The 18,032-nt window shown below is 44.2% G+C and overlaps 1 protein-coding gene across 1 annotated transcript in view; it reads left to right on the top strand.

The window, feature by feature from the left end:
• Positions 1-719: 719 nt before the first annotated feature.
• PTPN22 (protein tyrosine phosphatase non-receptor type 22) overlaps positions 720-18,032 on the top strand; it is a 139,165-nt gene continuing 121,852 nt past the window's right edge. The window contains exon 1 of the mRNA XM_088454425.1: positions 720-806. Within this exon, the coding sequence (XP_088310551.1) occupies positions 720-806 (87 nt within the window). The remainder of the gene's footprint in view (positions 807-18,032) is intronic.

Raw genomic sequence — 18,032 nt, 5'->3', positions numbered from 1 at the left:
AGCTATGCGAGCGGCCAGGAGGCCGCTCAAAAAAGTAAGAGGGCCGGCCCTGATTCAGAGCGAGCGCTCTGTCAGAGCGTCCGGCTCTGAATCAGGGCCTCTGCACCATGCAGCTTTACATAGGATTGAGAGCTGCCACACACCACATGTGTGTGTGTGTGTGTATACATATATATATATATATATATATATATATATATACATGTACACTTACACACACTAACTAGTGCCACTGAAGATTGCCTGGAGACAATGCTCATCTTTTATGTTACTGTGCTAAAATGTATATCCAAATAAGCAATATGCTGATCTGTATCAACAAAGAACACATTGTTTATCACACAGAGGAAGAGGTAACAAGCACAGCAGAGCCATATATATATAGTGCTTGTGCAGCCCTCAGTGGGATGTGTGTTCAGTACACAATAAAACACATTGAGTTCAGTATAATGCTGAGCATTCTCTATCACAAATTAAGAGGCTGGTGTTTTAGCATAGCAAATCTTGTTACTGTGAAAAAAAAATGGAAGGCTATAGGACCCAGTCAGCTTCTGGTTGTCTCTTGACCACAAGTAGCTGTCAGTAATAGCTTCCGCTTAAGAGTTTATACTTGTTTCTTTCTTTTGTCGAAATGTTTGTTAACCACACTCCTCGCCTCTGCCTGGTGGTCTCATTAAACATCTACTTAAGGTGACTGTATTCATTGCCAGCCTAACAAGATGGAGCAGAGGGAGGTTATACAGCTTTATCTTGATAATTACCAGAAAAAGAAAGAAAAGTCGGATGAGTTTGCCAATGATTTCATGGTAAGAAATGTCTGTATTTTCAATTCAGAATACTGTTACTGATACCGTAAGAGCAGTGTTTCATATATACAGTCAGTGTATTGCCTGTCATATACTGTACAGTTTTGTCCACATACCTGATGTTCTGTGGACAATTGGGTAGGTCAGATCAGGTGAATATTTTAGCCATGATATGATTTTAACTATGTTTGTTAATGCATGTGGGGAAAAACACTCAGAATCATCTCTAATGCTATAAGACAAAGTTCTAAGTTAGAAAGTCTGTGGTATGTGAAATAGCCTTGAAGCAAATGTGAAGGAGAAAGCAGAAGAATATACAGTAGATCTGATGTGTAAGTACAGGTTCTATAAATCATACAGACCCTTGTCACACAGGCCAGATGGTTATCTTCTGTGTGAATGTGTTATAAGCTCAGTCAAATAAAGGAAGCAACAAAATGCTCGACAATAAGCAAAACCCATACATATTTTATGTATGAAAATTGCTTTTAGTTCTGTATTATCTTTTTACCTGATGAGCTTTTGTATGTAAATATTCATTTATATGAAGCAGGGGCATATTAAGATAGGAGGAGGCCCAGTGTGCATTCTCCGTCCGGGGCCCCCTCCTCTCTCTACGACGGCCGACAGCACACTGAGCGCAGCGCCGCAGCAGTAGGCTCTGGGCACTTGTCTGTCCAGAGTCTACTGTGCATGCTGTCGTGCCATTTTCCCGGCGATTTCCCTACTGCACATGCGCAAAACGCCGGGAGAATGGCATCGGCGGCCATTTTCCAGGCAATTTTTACAGTGCTGATAGTGCTGATGTGGCTCTCAGGAGAGATAAGTTATAAAAGTTTGTGTACAGGGTGTGTGGTGTGGGCCCCCTGCACCCCTGATATGAAGCTACATAGGGGCTGATTCTGAGGGGGAAGCAAAGCAAAAAAAAGTAAATTTGTATCTAGAACAAACCGAGAGGTGCAAAATACAATGATATTGTTGTAGGGTAAATACTGGCTTTTTTTGCATGTAGCCCACAAATGCTGGACAGCTTTATTTTTACACTGCAATTTAGAGTGTCACGCCCCTCAAAAATCTCTCTACATATCTTACATCTGCCCCACCTGCAGTGCCATATGGTTTTGCCAAGGTGTAAAGTTACCTGTTCGTTTTTGCTTAATCATCCCCAAAATATATAGCATAATATAGAATATATGGACAACAGACTTTGTATCTCAGGGCCTGATTCAGAGATGGATGCAGTTCATATTGCTGCTGCGACTTTGGAACCAGCAGCAAATTGACGATATGTTAATGAAGCAGGAAGTGTCTGCAGCATCATATTATTTGCTAGACCATTGACCATCTGAGTAACTGAGGTTTTTACTGAGCTCTGTAGCCGAGGCCAGGAAGTCTACGTCAGAAAAAGAACGTGGGCGGCACACTGCCATTTACCTGAACAGAACCACTCGGCACCGCCCTCACCCAGCCTGCTGCTCAGGGGGCACAAGTCCAGGCGCCCCATTATCAGATATGTATGCAAACCATGGGGTTTGCGTACATCTCCGTGTGAGGCTCTCATTTAGAACACAAACTGGATGCACACCTTTGTTTGCGACTGGTGCACTTAAATTGTTCACTTAGCACATTCACTCTCTGGTCTCGGGAGACGGGATGTAGTTCCCATCCCGGCGGTTGGGATACTGGTGCTCAGAATACCGGCTCAGAATACCGGTGCCGGAATGCCGACAGCAGTCAGAATCCCAGCTCCAGAATACCAACCACCGGCATCCTGACGATAAGTATTAGGGTTAGGGCCGGTTAGGTTTAGGGTTAGGCTTAGGGTCAGGCACTAAGGGGAGGGTTAGGGTTAGGCTGTGAGGGGGATGGTTAGGGTTAGACTGCGGGAGGGGAGTGAAGGGTTAGGGGGAGGGTTAGCATACTTACCTTCAGGCATCAGGATTCAGATTGCCGGGATGTCATTGTCAGTATTCTGACCACCATCATCCCGAACGCTGGGATGCCGTACCCAACTCTAGGAGACACGTTCGCATACTAGGAGCGTGCCTACTGAACCATTGCTGTAAGGTGTAAAAATATGAAGGTGTACGTACAATGTAAAGATTAAATCAATGCTACTATTCCTTTCAAACAACCCTAAATCATAATGGAACGCAAGTCGGATTTGCGGGCGCATCTTGCGTGTTTTCAGAGAGGACTTGTCGTCAAAATTGATGGTCTATGCAGACTTGTGGTCTATGCAGACTTGTGTGTACATTACTGTGTACAGTACTGTATGTGTAATTATGCCATACATGCCTACCCTCCCGGTTTTCGCGGGAGGCTCCCGATTTTTCGGGTAACCCCCCGCACCCCCGGAAGGGTAGGCATTTCTCCCGATTTCTGCCCACTTCCTAGTGAAGTGGGCAGAATGGGGAGAACTTCCGCGGCAATCGCGGGTCTCTGTGTAGGGGGCGGGGCTTAATTACGCGATTCTGCACGAATCACGTCATTTAGCACCGCCCCTTATGCAAATTTACGCCAATCGTGGCAATTTAACGTAAAGGGGGCGGGGCCTAATAACGCAAGATGTCAGGCCCCACCCCCATCACGACCCGATCTTTCTTCTCTCCCCAAGTCTCCCGCAACAGCTAAATACAATGTAGGCAAGTATGAATTATGCCTATTATCAGATGTTAGATGGATCTTTCCTGGCAATTTGTTGGTGGAAGTACGTAGTAATCATGATGACAGCTATGAAATGAATCCAGTCATACTGATAAAGGCAGTCTGGCAATAGAGATGATTACAACTTTGCATGTGGTGAATATACACATTTAGGCCCTGATTCAGAGCCGGATGCTCTGACCAGAGCGCTCGCTCTGAATCAGGGCCCTCCTCCATTAAAATGGAGCGTCCTCCTGGACGCTCGTATAGCTGTGGGTCACCACCCACAGCATATACGAGCGTGCAAAAAGATGGTCGCGATGGTCTTGACCATCGCAACTGCGAGTGAAAGCCTGCGGTTTCCCAACTGCAAGGCCAGGAGTGATTTTGGCTCTATCAGAGCCAAAATCACTCCCACTGACATCACTAGTGATGTCAGTGGGGCCGGCTTCAGACGGTAGGCGTTCCCTTGGGAACGCCTCCTTCTGGCAGGCACGCCCCCGGCACGTCCACCAAAGGGGACGTGCTGTCAGTCACCATCGACAACACGCCCCCTTTGATGAGACACTCCGAGCGAAGGAAAGTCCTTCGCTCGCCGGGTCTCGCGCATGCGCGCGACGGAGCTCCCTCCGTCGTGCGCATGCGCAGTGGGGAACATCGACCCACTTGCGAGCGTACTGCCGCTCGCGAGTGGGTCTGAATGACCCCCTTAGTGCACACAATGTGGTAGCAATACAAAAATGCGTGAAAACGCAATCCGGCGAATGCAAACCAGGCGAATAGTGCTGTCGGAATAGGGGAAATCAGCCTGACACCCCCTAAAAGATGCACTAACATTGGGGACCAATGTACATGCCCCTGAATAGCCCTAATAAAGTAATTTGGGGTACTTAAGGGGCGTAATTTTCTTCTAATTAGCGTCTTTGTACAAGTGGTGAATAGCATTAAGCAGTTTTTTTGGAGAAAATAAGTACTCCTTTCAAATTTGGGGTACTTGAAAATGGGTGCAAGCATGTTTTAAAGTCGCTAAAGTTAAGTTTTAAAAAACTTAAAAAACGCACCTGAAACAAGCACCTGCAATCAAAAAAACACCTCACCTCTACTTGCAGGGTATCTGTGCACATCTGTAAAATCAAATGTACGTGGTGGCCGGATGTAAGGATCAAGTTATAAGTTATGTCCAAATGAGTTATGTCCAAATGAGTCACTTAAGTGACTCATTTGGACATAACTTATAACTTGATCCTTACATCCGGCCACCACGTACATTTGATTTTACAGATGTGCACAGATACCCTGTGACATTTTATTAATAAATATATTGAAACTATAATTACGTCTTTTTCAAGTCCTTAGGATCAATAGGATTGCTAGAATACCATCACTTCATATCAGCAGGCATACACCCTCATCCCATAGTTGCATTCCACTACAAACCCTCACAACGAATGGGTTTATCCCGCACCATTTTTGGTAATTGGTTGTCAATTCCCTGCATGCACGAATACTGACCCTCAGAGGTTAGCGCTTGACATAGAACTTGATTGCTTTATGACTTTTATTATACTTGCATAAAATTATGAGGCAATCTAATATAAACACAAGTATGGTCAAAATATGCTTTGTCAATACAATTATAAATACAAATATAAAATAAATACAAAACTCGGGTATAGATAAATATAAACCGAGCTAGGCAGCAAAAATAATAAAACAAATCAAATCTGCATTCCACAACACATACATAGAATACGTGACATACTTTCTCCAGTCCATATATTGATGGTGTATAAATATAAACAATTGATTCATGTAGTATCTGTCCCAAGTGTTATCCCAATCCTCCAATGTGGATTAACCTATGGCATCTGGTATTCCTAGGTGGTCTCCCATCCAAGTACTGGCCAGGCCTATTGCTGTATCGCTTCCAAGATCGAACGAGATTGGACAGGTTCTCAAATTTACCAAGAAGTGAGTTTAGCTGAAAGTGAGATGGCCGATGGTGAAGCAGAATGAAATATCTCACTCGAGTAGCACGTTTTGCAGTAGATTACTCACCCGAGATTGCAGTGTCTTCTCTCTGCAAAACTCTCCCGAGCAAGCAGCCTTCACATATCAGTGAGATATTTGTAATCTGCTTGTGTTGTAGCTGTAAAAAAAACAGGTTAAATGTTATAACAAAAATTACGTAGGGTCCCCCCCCCAAAGCTTAACCAGCCCCAGACTTACCAGCCAGTCCTGGTACCTAAAATTATGGGGAACAAAACTAGTAGAGTTCCACCGTAATTTAGGTACCAGCACCAGGACCAGGCTGCAGGGCCAGTCCTGGTTTTAATTATAGGGGGGAAAAAAATTGTGTAGGGTCTCCCTAAAATTAAAACCAGCACTGGACCCTTTCTAGTGGGGGGCTGATGCCACAGCCAGGGGAGCCCTGTCACCGGGCCCCCCAGCTGCAGCATCAGTCCTGACCATGAACGCTCATATATGTCAGAAGCCGCGTCTGAGCATTTCATTCGGGAAATATCAATCATCCTTGTTGGTATCTGTTGCGTGGATCGCGATTTTCATTTTATTGTTTTAAGAGGACCTTGGATGCCTACTTTGGACAAGGGGACCACTCCTTGTAATGTAGGTGAGCATGTGTGTATGTACTGTATGTAATAAAACTGTACTTTCACGGTGTGTGTGTTTTGTGTTTTTTTAGACATTCTTTACAGATGAACTACAGGTACCAGCGGGCCCTTAATGTCCCGCATGCTGGTACTTGTGGTTCTCCAAGTACCAACATATGGGGGAGGCTTGCTGGGACCTGCAGTTTGACTGTAAAGACAATGTTGATACTTCTATTTCTTACATACCATATACACCATCAACCCGCCACCCACTGCCCAGGGGTGGCGGAGATAGCACCGGGCTATCAACCTAGACCAGGGGTGCCCTGGAGAGGGGGACCCCTTTATTGGGGGTCCCCAACTCCCCAGGGATCCCTGTCCTGGGTTGACTAGCGTTTAGGACTGATGCTGCGGCTGGGGCGCCCGGTGAAACGGGGGGACCTCACATCAGTTTTTTATAAAAATTAACCCTTTTTTTCTATCTACAGGCAGAAACATACATGTATCACAGTGAGCTGGTATGTTTCTGCCAAACTCGCAGATCACTGGCAGGTGAATTTTTTTCCAAAGTTTTTACAGGAGAGTTGTCCCTTCTCATGAGAGTTTAGAAACTCTCTGTTTGGTAAATTCCTGAATCCTATCTTCACTAGTGAAAAGGTTCTCAAGTTTAGCCGATGGTGAATTGAAGAGAGTTTGCTAACTCGTAGCAAAGGAGATCTCTCTCTTGAGTTTTACATTAGTAAATTTGCGAGTGTGAAAAAAAGCCCAAATTCTCCAGAGATTGCAAACTCTCCCAAACTCGATTCTTAGTAAATATACCCCTAAATCTTTTGTACCACTCAAACACACATGCACGTGACATACAATCTGCCCCGAAAGCCTCGGTTAGCATACGGAAAGATTTGGTGGTGGTTTTGTTCAATTTAACTAAAAATGTTAAGATAACACATTGCTTTAATTTTGGACTGAGCATCTTTACAATGCACAGGAAAACACAACTTCTTTGAACGCTGTGTGACAGCAAACTATCTGGGCGAGAGGGGTGAAACTTGCAAAACCGTTTTGGGATAGTCCAAGATGTTCCCCCACTCTCTTTTAACTCACACAGTACGTATTATTTCTTACATCTGTGACCTGATGACCTGTGTTTGTGCATCAAGTGTATATATATATATATATATATATAAAAAGTCCAAATGGTCCAGCACTACTCCCATATAAAGAAATGCTGCCCCCGTGCCCTCTGTAAAAGTGTACAGTAGTCCCAGTAGTTAGCGGCACTGGAGGACTTGATCAATCAAAAATATTTATTAGACCAACGTTTCAGGGCAAAGTAGCCCTGAAACGTTGGTCTAATAAATATTTTTGATTGATCAAGTCCTCCAGTGCCGCTAACTACTGGGACTACTATATATATTAGGGATGTGCAGCCTCGGATAGGTTCGAGTTTGCACGTTGAGTTCGGATTTTTCCCTCCAAAAAAACGGAACTCAGAAAGAGGCTAAACGTCATCTTACATGGACGAACATCATCATTCCTGGACTTTTGTCCAGGAATGATGATGTTCGTCCATGTAAGATGACGTTTAGCCTCTTTCTGAGTTCCGTTTTTTTGGAGGGAAAAATCCGAACTCAACGTGCAAACTCGAACCTATCCGAGCCTGCACATCCCTAATATATATATATATATATATATATATATATATATATATATATATATGTTACCTTGAATTTACTCTTATACTAATGTAGGCAACGGATATGTCAACAAAATTAGAACCAGTGGTCCCTTATATGTTGATTTAGTAAACACATACCCATTTCAATGTTGTAAGTAATAGTGCTATATAAACATTACAGAGACACGTTTCATTATTTTATTAACTGATTATCATATAATATAAGATAATAAAACACCTTTAAATATCTTGTACCGAAATTATCTTATATTTAGTGCTCATAATGAACATTCATTTGTATTTGCAGTGTGTGCCTTGTAACAGCATCCAAGGGGTTAAGCTGGGAGTTCAGTTTTTCCCATGACATCAATATAAAGCTGTGTACAGATATATTCACTCCCTTTCTCCAATGTCAGATGACATTAATCAGGGCACAAACCCAAACATGAAGAAAACATTATGCTCATAAAAAAAGCCAGTGAGCAGATTTCTTTGCTCTCTTCGATGATACATAACAAAAAATGACAAGTGCTAAACCATAGGTGTCTATTTAGCAATTAGCCCCAAAAGTCTAAAACAATTTATTTTTGCATTAAAATAAAATCACGGGGGCAGCATGACGGCCATTGTGTCATGAAATTGTTGCTTGTTTGTGCATGCACCTCTATCCCGTGATGTATTACACATTGAGGTTCCGTAATTTAATTACCCCAAGAAGTGTCCAAATTTTAGAGTAATAGTGCAAAGCATATGTTTGAAATGCTCCAAATTTTGTATCAAAGCTCCTAAAGAGAACAGGAGAAGTTGTCCATAGCAACCAATCAGCTTAAAGAAATAATTTTATATATGATGGCTAGAAGCTAATTGGTGTTTAGAAAGATTGATACATCCCCCCTGAAGTAATAGCAAGCATAGCATTTCCTAAAGCAGATTCTTTGTACTTACTGTAATATTACTCTTTGGAAGCAAAGGTATAATTTATTTTATGTGTTAACCACACTTTTATAGGACCTTCATTTTAATTTTTAGTGGCAATTGTTTCTTTCTTCATAGTACTTATTGTCCAATTTGTAACCTTCTCACCGTCTAATACTCCACTGACAGGCAGGGCCTTCCTCTCTCCATTCCTGCACGTGTCTTAGATATCTTACTTCAGATGACCTGCCTGCTTTCCCCCTGCATATATCCTGCTTTTACAGCTCACAGAGTGAAAAACACCAGTAGATCTTCACCTCTGCAAAGTGGATTAAAAAAAAAAACTTTATCCATACCAGTGCAAACCTGTATATATCTAGCATAGCAAAATAAGAAGTATTGTTAATATTTTTATGATTGCCACCCTATTTTAAGATTGCCACCCAATTTCATTTATCACATTATGGAAAAAAAATAATAATAAAGTATTGTGCAGCGGAGCTCTGTTGTGCTTAGTGACTCCATCACAAATCGGCACGACAACCACACTATTGTGACATACACGTAAACAGACAGACTGCTTCAATCAGCAATGCTCTCCACATTACAGTCGAGTCAGGTGAGTAGACTGCACTCTCCCCAGTGAAGTGGGCTCTGTCCGGTCTATAAAAACCTCCCTTCTCATAATGTAAACACCAGTATTTGATAACATACCAGCCTAAACTATGGGGTCAATCCTATTATCCACGATGATCTCCACACATTTACAGCAGCCCGGATTCGCTGAATTTTGCTCTTCAAAATTCAGTGAATTCAGGCTCGGAGTGGGCCGTGAAGCGTGCAAGGTGCCGATCCGTTGCAAGTGTTTTAACGCCGTTGCAACGGCAACTCGCACCCTTCGCACATAATAGGATTGTCCCCTAAGAGTAGGCCTAGAGATTGGCATGTAAACTTTCTGCCGAACCCTATCCAATACTGCACCCCCTTGCGTGTCCCTCCAAAAACAACGAAGCACAATCTTCAACCAGATCAAACCCACCTTAGGCCAGCAAACTATGAGTGCTTGCAGATCTTGCTTAATGGCATTAATAAGTTCAATGCTCTTGCAAGTGTCCAAATCATTTCCCCCTGAATAAATAACCACCCAGTCAAGGGTACCAAACTTCACCTTAGCCACCAAAGGCAGTCTAAAAGACCACTCCAATGCATCCCTCTAAGATCCAGAACCTCACGTCCCTGGTTATCAGAAGTGGGGTCCTAATGGCTAAAGGATGTCTGCTAGCCCAGTAAATATAGGAATGGCCCACAAACCACACCCGGCTGTTAGACCTCCCAAGCAAGCCTGTAAAAAAAATTCACAAAATCAATAAACAGCTACACATAAAACAACCTAGCCAAGGTGGGGAGAACAGGAGTTAGGAGATCCAGATGAAGTGGAAAACCACAAAAACCTCTTCGAGGGCAACAATTGGATAGATCTTCATTACCCCAAAGTTGCAGGAGGCTTATTTACTAAGCCTTGAATGGAGATAAAGTGAACGGAGATAAAGTCCCAACCAATCAGTTCCTAGCTGTCATTAAGCCTGTGACATCGCAGTTAGGAGCTCATTGGTTGGGAATTTATCTCTGTTCACTTTATCTCCATCCAAGACCCCTTAAGCCTATAAGGTTTCCAAACAAACTTGCAGGAAGTGCAGTTAACTATGCAACTTATCACCCCATAAATAACATTTGTAGGCCTACAGTTTGACTTCCTCTGAGCTAACTGCTTTATAGAGTCAATGGAAGAACTCACCGCTGCTGCGCAAGTCAACACACCTATCCTAAAAGATTGAGTGCCATAATGATCAATTGGTAATCCTAATGCAACTTATGAACACGACTGTAAACTGAAACTTGGACAGCGATGAAAGTTTGGCATGGCTAAGCCATTAAGCCGCCTTTTTGGCCGCAATTTGCTAAAGCACGCATCTAAAACCACCGGACAAACTAGAAAATCCAAATGTGCAAGAACATACATCCAACGCCTGCTTGCCAAGTGATCCATTTTAAACCTATGTATCGTACACAAAATGAAATCCGACTTGACAAAAACTTTAGCAAAAACCAGACCCGAAGTCAGTGAATTTCTATTAAACATCACTGACTCCCCCACCAAAGGCCCCGAATAATGCTAAACAGAACAATCTAAAAAGCGCCTAAAGCAATCCCAGATACCGCAGTGATCAGATTTTTCAGGAGGCTCAGATCAATAGGCCAGTGGGAATCACCAGGATTAGCTTGCTCCATTTAATGCCTTGGAAAGTAAGAATGATTTGGTTGGATCGACCAAATCATGCAAACACGAGAAATAACATAAAATTCATAAATAGCTGCACTAATATAACTAATAAAAAATATTTTTTCTCCTATTTAAAAGTATTTATTCAAACAAAAATCCTATATTCAGGATAAAACCTTACTCGTCTAAACCATAGTTAGTTGAAATCACAGGGATATTTTGGCAATCCAATTAGTTCCTATTGCAATAAAACTAGAAACAAGTTATCATAAAAAGTTGTAACAATTGGCAAAATGAAAATCAATGTATCTCTAAAAAAGCAAAGAAATTTCCTTGAGACCAGAGCGTTCATGTTATTGCATGTGAAAACCCAGTTGGAGTCTGTATGTATTTTAGCAGAAAGATATTCTGAATGCGCAGAGTCACAAAAAAAAGGACAAAAAAAACTCTTTCTGGAGCACTTTTCTAAGTAAATTAGAATCAAACATAAAACATAACTTTTAATCTTGAACCCTTAAAAAGGTGTACTACATAGTGTACTGGTAATATTAAATGGTTGTAATAATGACGTACTGTAATTAGAGCTCAAAATGAAAAAGATGAAAAAAGGTGAAAATAACTAAATCCCTTTATGTAGAATAATAATAATAATAATAATAATAATAATAATAATAATAATATAGCATAATTGCTAAAGGGATATGATGTTGACATGTAATAATCTATAATGAATGAAAACACTCTATTCTATTAAATTACAAGAATATTTTACTGTATCTTAATTTGTTATTGGTGTGCAAGTCTCCAAAATAGTATATCCACCATGCAGTGTTATCAATGCTTCTAAACTGTTGGTAAACACATGTGAGTGGTATCTCCTGAAGATATTTTGAAAGCGGAAAAAATATAGACACAAGGGATTATAATGAGGAAGTAAATACTACAAAATCCCCTTTATTCAAGGTACTGTAGATCTGTTGTCATAGACAAAGTAGTGCAAACATACAGTAGATGTATAACTATAGTAACAAATGTTACCGCTGTGTTGTAGAACTACAGTAGATGGAAACTATATCACAGATTTCTCATATTAAATATCTCCTAAAGTTACCCCCAGAAGTGGCTTGTGTTCAATCAATAGAGATAAGGCAAAATATAACCTCATTACATCATTGTTCACATTGCCGAATGTTATTAGAGTGTACTACAATTTATTTAATATACAGTACTACAACAATGTTACTAAACTTAATTGGACTGATCCTAGAATGTAAATGAATGTTATTGATATCAGCAGCAGCTGTTCAATCTTAGGCAATAAAATGCCAGTAAAGCAAACTCATAGATTGTGTCTCCCTTGTTTTGTAATTAGACTGGTCCTAAAACTGGGTACACACTGATAAGATATATTGCCTGTTCCATTGAACGGGTGATATAGCTATAGTGCATCACCGCCTGTATACAGTGGATATGTCTGTGAACGACGTAGTTCACAGACATATCCGACCTTCTGTGCAGCACAGCAGATGGCTGATAGATCTGAAAGATGTATCAGTCATCTGCTGGTGTGTACGGGCGACCCGCCGATCGCCTGTACACATTCTGCAGGGACACGGCGGTGATTGACAGCTGAACTGGGCGGGCAAATTAACATGTCCACCCAGTTGAGCTGTCAAGCCCGGCACATTGGGCAGACAATTGGTAAGTGTGTATACACTTACCAATCGTCAGGTAGATCTGCAGGTGGGCCGAACAGCCAACCCGTCAACCTAGTGTGTACCCAGCTTAAGATCTATCACACAGAATACCAATTAGGACTTTCAAGTAAGTTTCAGCTGTTCAATCTTAAACAATGAAATAACAATAGAGCAGAATTATAGATGTCTGGAGAGATAAAAAAAAGTGATAGCAGTGGAGCCAGGATATTGAAAGTGCCTCACCACTTCTACTGTCCCTTGTCTGCAAGCATTGGACAAGGAACGAGAGAGTGGGAAGTGCATAATCCTAGGGGAAAGAGAGAAAACATTTGTGTCTGTACAGGGGCTGTGCAGTTACTGTTACAATTAATGCATTGCAGGAGAGAGACCTCAAATGTCTTGTTAATATAGGCCTTCATTTTGGTTCAACCACAATTTTTACTTAAATTGTTACACTACTGTGGGCTCAATATCTATATTATTGTATTATAGCAGCCTCTGACGGGGATCTCTGATAGTGTATATTTAATAATTTTCTGCACATACATTTTTTAGTCATATGGTACCATATATTCTCTGACCATCTGTGGAAATAGATTATTCCCACCTTATCCACTGTGTAGGTTCCACTCGATAGCCGCTTAACGGCAGGTGCAGTGTTTATAATTGCCAGGGGATGCAGTCGGGGTGCCGACCGTTAGCATCCCAACTGTCTAATCCCGGCAAGTGTCTAATGACTGGCGTCGAAATCCTGACGCCAGTCATTAGCCCTACGCTGAGAGCACGACACCCAGCTTATCGATCAAAGGTAAGCCGGGCGCACACAGCCGCGGGGGGGTAGGTTAGGGGCTCCCGGCGGGGACTTAGGGTTAGGCACCCCCAGGAGGTTATGGTTAGGCTAAGGGGAGGAGGGTTAGGGTAAGGCGCCCCCCCTGGAGACTTAGGGTTAGGTTGCGGGAAAGGGGGGGTTAGGTTTAGGCACTTTTAGATGGGCTAGGGTTAGGCACTTGGGGGGGGAGGTTAGGGTTAGGCACCCCTAAGGGAGGGTTAGGGTTAGGGGATAGGTTAGGTTAGTAGATATAAAAAATACTCACCTGTCGGGATCTTCACTGCCGGGCTTCCGCTGTCGGGATTTGAACCGCCGGCCATGCAGCCAGCAGAAAATCATACTGATCCCATTGCCAGGTGTACCTGGAGTCCTCACTGCCTCCAGTCTAGGGGGACCCGCTCATCGACTCAGGCTAAGTTAACCAACAAGAGCCAGCTGGGATGTCTCGTGGCCCCGTTTCACCTGCAGTCACGTGGGTGCTTCCATCTGGCTGACCTTTTTCCGGCTCAGCAATATAGACTGGTTGCAAAGACTGCTGATATTCCACGTGTGATCTCACCTCATAAGTAACTGGATGGTCTCTTGTCACATTTGTCACATTTGTAGCATAGGTCTCTCTTAGATAAAAGGGCAGACTCACATTCACTAAGAATAAGGTCAGACTGGCCCACAGGGGTACAGGGTAAATCCCTAGTGTGCCTCACTGCCTGTGGGTCCACCCCTGCTCTAGGGTGCAGTTTCTAGACTGTGCACTCAATATATACATTGTTACTCCATTAGAGGGTCAGTTACCTGGTGGAGCAGTACCACTAATGAACATTGGTGCTTGGTTCGCTTCTATAGAAACTACACCAATATTTGTCCTCCTGTCAATCAAAGTGGGCAAACATGACACAACCCTATCTCCTCCTTTTTGGTTGTGGGCTTTAATAGAATTAACACAGTTCCTGACAGTGATTGGAAAGACATTGTAGCAGGACAGGGAGCTGCTGCTATAGGGATGGGGGCGGTATATTCTGGTGGAAGAGGAGAAACAGGGACAGGGAGCTGCTGCTATAGGGACTGTGGGATATAATCTAGTGGGAGAAGAGACACAGGGCAGGGAGCTGTTGCTATAGGGACAGGGGGTGGGTAATAATCTGGTGGGAGCAAAGACAGGACAGGGAGCAGCTGCTATAGGGACAGGGGGTATAATCTGGTGGGAGAGGAAAAACAGGGCAGTCAGCTACTGCTATAGGGACAGGAGGGATATAATCTGGTGGTAAAGGAGACACAGGGAGAGAGAGCTGCTGCTAGAGGGACACTGAGGGGGAGTCAGAACTGCTGGTTGGAGAGGAGATATAGACACACTTAATGTGTTTTAAGGGGCATTACCATGTTCCAAAATGTATTTTAAGGGGCAATACTGTGTGTGGCATATTGTGTTAAAAGGGCATTACTGTGTGTGGCATAATGTGTTTTAAGGGGCATTCCTGTGTGACATAATGTGTTTTAAGATGCAATACTGTGTGTGGCATAATGTGTTTTAAAGGGCATTACTGTGTGTGACGTAATGTGTTTTAAGGGGCATTAATGTGTGGCATAATGTGTTTTAAAGGGCATTACTGTGTGTGGCATAATGTTTTTAAGGAGTACTACTGTGAGGCATAATGTGACTGGGCTCTGTGAGGCGTAATGTGAATAAGGTACTCTGCGGTATAGTTTTTAGGGTCAACCCTCTCATTAGTTTAATACTAGGGATGAGCGGGTTCGGTTCCCTGAGAACCGAACCCACCCGAACTTCGGGGATCCGGGGCGATCCGAGCCCAAGCTCGGATCTCCCTGTCTGCCCCGGATCCCTCTCCCGAGGCAAAACCTCGAGATCTGCTGTCGGATCTCGAGGTTTTGCCTCGAGCGGCCATTTTTAAAAAAATGCCTTTGCCTTTAATGGGCAAAGTGCTGATTGGCTGACAGAGCCGTCTGTCACGGCTCTCAGCCAATCAGCATTATGGTGCTCATTTGCATGTAGCACGGACTCGTGAGATCCGTGCTACATGCATCTGTGTGACTGACAGTGACACAGAGCACAGATGGGTCAGTGAGACCCGTCTGTGCTGCTGTGTATTTCAATGACACAGATGCACGCACGGACCAGGAGATCCGTGCTACTTGCACCTGTGTCATTGACACAGAGCACTGACGGGTCCGTGAGACCCGTCTGTGCTGTTGTGGTAAAAAAAAAAAAAAAAAACCTGTGTAAAAAAAGAAAAAAATGGCGTGCCCCCCCCCCCAAAAGAGCAACCAGCCCCGGGCATTAGTGACCCAGTGCTGGGTGTGCTTAAATACAGGGGACAAACGACGTAGGGGTCCCCTGTACTTAAGCACAACCAGCACCGGGCTAGTCAGAACCAGCGCTGGTTGCCAAAATACGGGGGACAAACGACGTAGGGGTCCCCCGTATTCTGCGCAACCAGCTCTGGGCTCTGATCCAGTCCTGGTTCTGGAAATACAGGGGAAAAAAATTAGTAGGGTTCCCCTGTATGTTCCAGAACCAGCACTGGACTTTTTCTAGCGGGGGGCTGATGCCACAGCCAGGGGAGCACTTTCACCGGGCCCCCCAGCCGCAGCATCAGCCCTGACCGCTAGTCAGCCTAGGCCAGGGATCCCTGGAGAGCTGGGGACCCCCCCAATAAAGGGGTCACCCTCTCCAGGGCACCCCAGGCCCAGGCTGATAGCCCGGGGCTATCCCCGCCACCCCTGGTGGCGGTGGGTGGCGGGTTGATTGTGTGGTGTGGTGTAAATAATGAATATCAAACATTGTCTTTACAAGTAGAACTGCAAGTCCCAGCAAGCCTGCCCCGCATGCTGGTACTTGGAGAACCACAAGTACCAGCATGCAGGGCATTAAGGGCCCACTAGTACCTGTAGTTCACCTGTAAAAAAATGTTTAAAAAAAACACAGGACACACACACCGTGACAGTATAAGTTTATTAAACATACATACACACACACACACATGTACACATACTCACCTATGTAACCTGTAGCATCGGTCCACTTGTCCGGTAAAGTATCCATAGGGGACCTGTGAAAAAAAACATACTCACCATCTCCTATGCGAGGTTCTGTCCTCTTCATTCCAAAGTAGGCATCCCCGGACTTGGCAAAAAAAAAAAAACGAAAACGCGATCCACGAACTTAGTACCGTTCTATAGAACGGTACTTCCCGAATGAGAGCTTAGCGGCGGGGTATCACCATGGAAACCCCGCTGCTAAGCATTCATTGGCTGAGAGAGGTCATCTCCCGTCTCTCAGCCAATGAACGGCTCCCTCCATTGTAGTCAATGGTGGGAGCCGCAAGGTTATTAAAGTTTACCCTGCGGCTCCCACCATTGACTACAATGGAGGGAGCCGTTCATTGGCTGAGAGACGGGAGATGACCTCTCTCAGCCAATGAACGCTTAGCAGCGGGGTTTCCATGGTGATACCCCGCCGCTAAGCTCTCATTCGGGAAGTACCGTTCTATAGAACGGTACTAAGTTCGTGGATCGCGTTTTCGTTTTTTTTTTTGCCAAGTCCGGGGATGCCTACTTTGGAACGAAGAGGACAGAACCTCGCATAGGAGATGGTGAGTATGTTTTTTTTCACAGGTCCCCTATGGATACTTTACCGGACAAGTGGACCGATGCTACAGGTTACATAGGTGAGTATGTGTACATGTGTGTGTGTGTGTGTATGTATGTTTAATAAACTTATACTGTCACGGTGTGTGTGTCCTGTGTTTTTTTAAACATTTTTTTTACAGGTGAACTACAGGTACTAGTGGGCCCTTAATGCCCTGCATGCTGGTACTTGTGGTTCTCCAAGTACCAGCATGCGGGGCAGGCTAGCTGGGACTTGCAGTTCTACTTGTAAAGACAATGTTTGATATTCTTTATTTACACCACACCACACAATCAACCCGCCACCCACCGCCACCAGGGGTGGCGGGGATAGCCCTGGGCTATCAGCCTGGGCCTGGGGTGCCCTGGAGAGGGTGACCCCTTTATTGGGGGGGTCCCCAGCTCTCCAGGGATCCCCGGCCTGGGCTGACTAGCGGTCAGGGCTGATGCTGCGGCTGGGGGGCCTGGTGAAAGGGCTCCCCTGGCTGTGGCATCAGCCCCCCGCTAGAAAAAGTCCAGTGCTGTTTCTGGAACATACAGGGGAACCCTACTAATTTTTTTCCCCTGTATTTCCAGAACCAGGACCGGATCAGAGCCCAGAGCTGGTTGCGCAGAATATGGGGGACCCCTACGTCGTTTGTCCCCCGTATTTTGGCAACCAGCGCTGGTTCTGACTAGCCCGGTGCTGGTTGTGCTTAAGTACAGGGGACCCCTACGTCGTTTGTCCCCTGTATTTAAGCACACCCAGAACTGGGTTACTAATGCCCGGGGCTGGTTGCTCTTTTTTGGGGGGGTGCACGCCATTTTTTTCTTTTTTTACACAGGTTTTTTTTTTTTTTTTTTTACCACAGCAGCACAGACGGGTCTCACGGACCTGTCATTGCTCTGTGCCAATCACACAGATGCATGTAGCGCGGATCTCCCGG

Source organism: Taudactylus pleione, unplaced genomic scaffold (assembly GCF_031769625.1).
Source record: "Taudactylus pleione unplaced genomic scaffold, aTauple2 ptg000615l, whole genome shotgun sequence".
NCBI lineage: Eukaryota > Metazoa > Chordata > Amphibia > Anura > Myobatrachidae > Taudactylus > Taudactylus pleione.
This window is presented reverse-complemented; position numbering and strand designations above follow the sequence as displayed.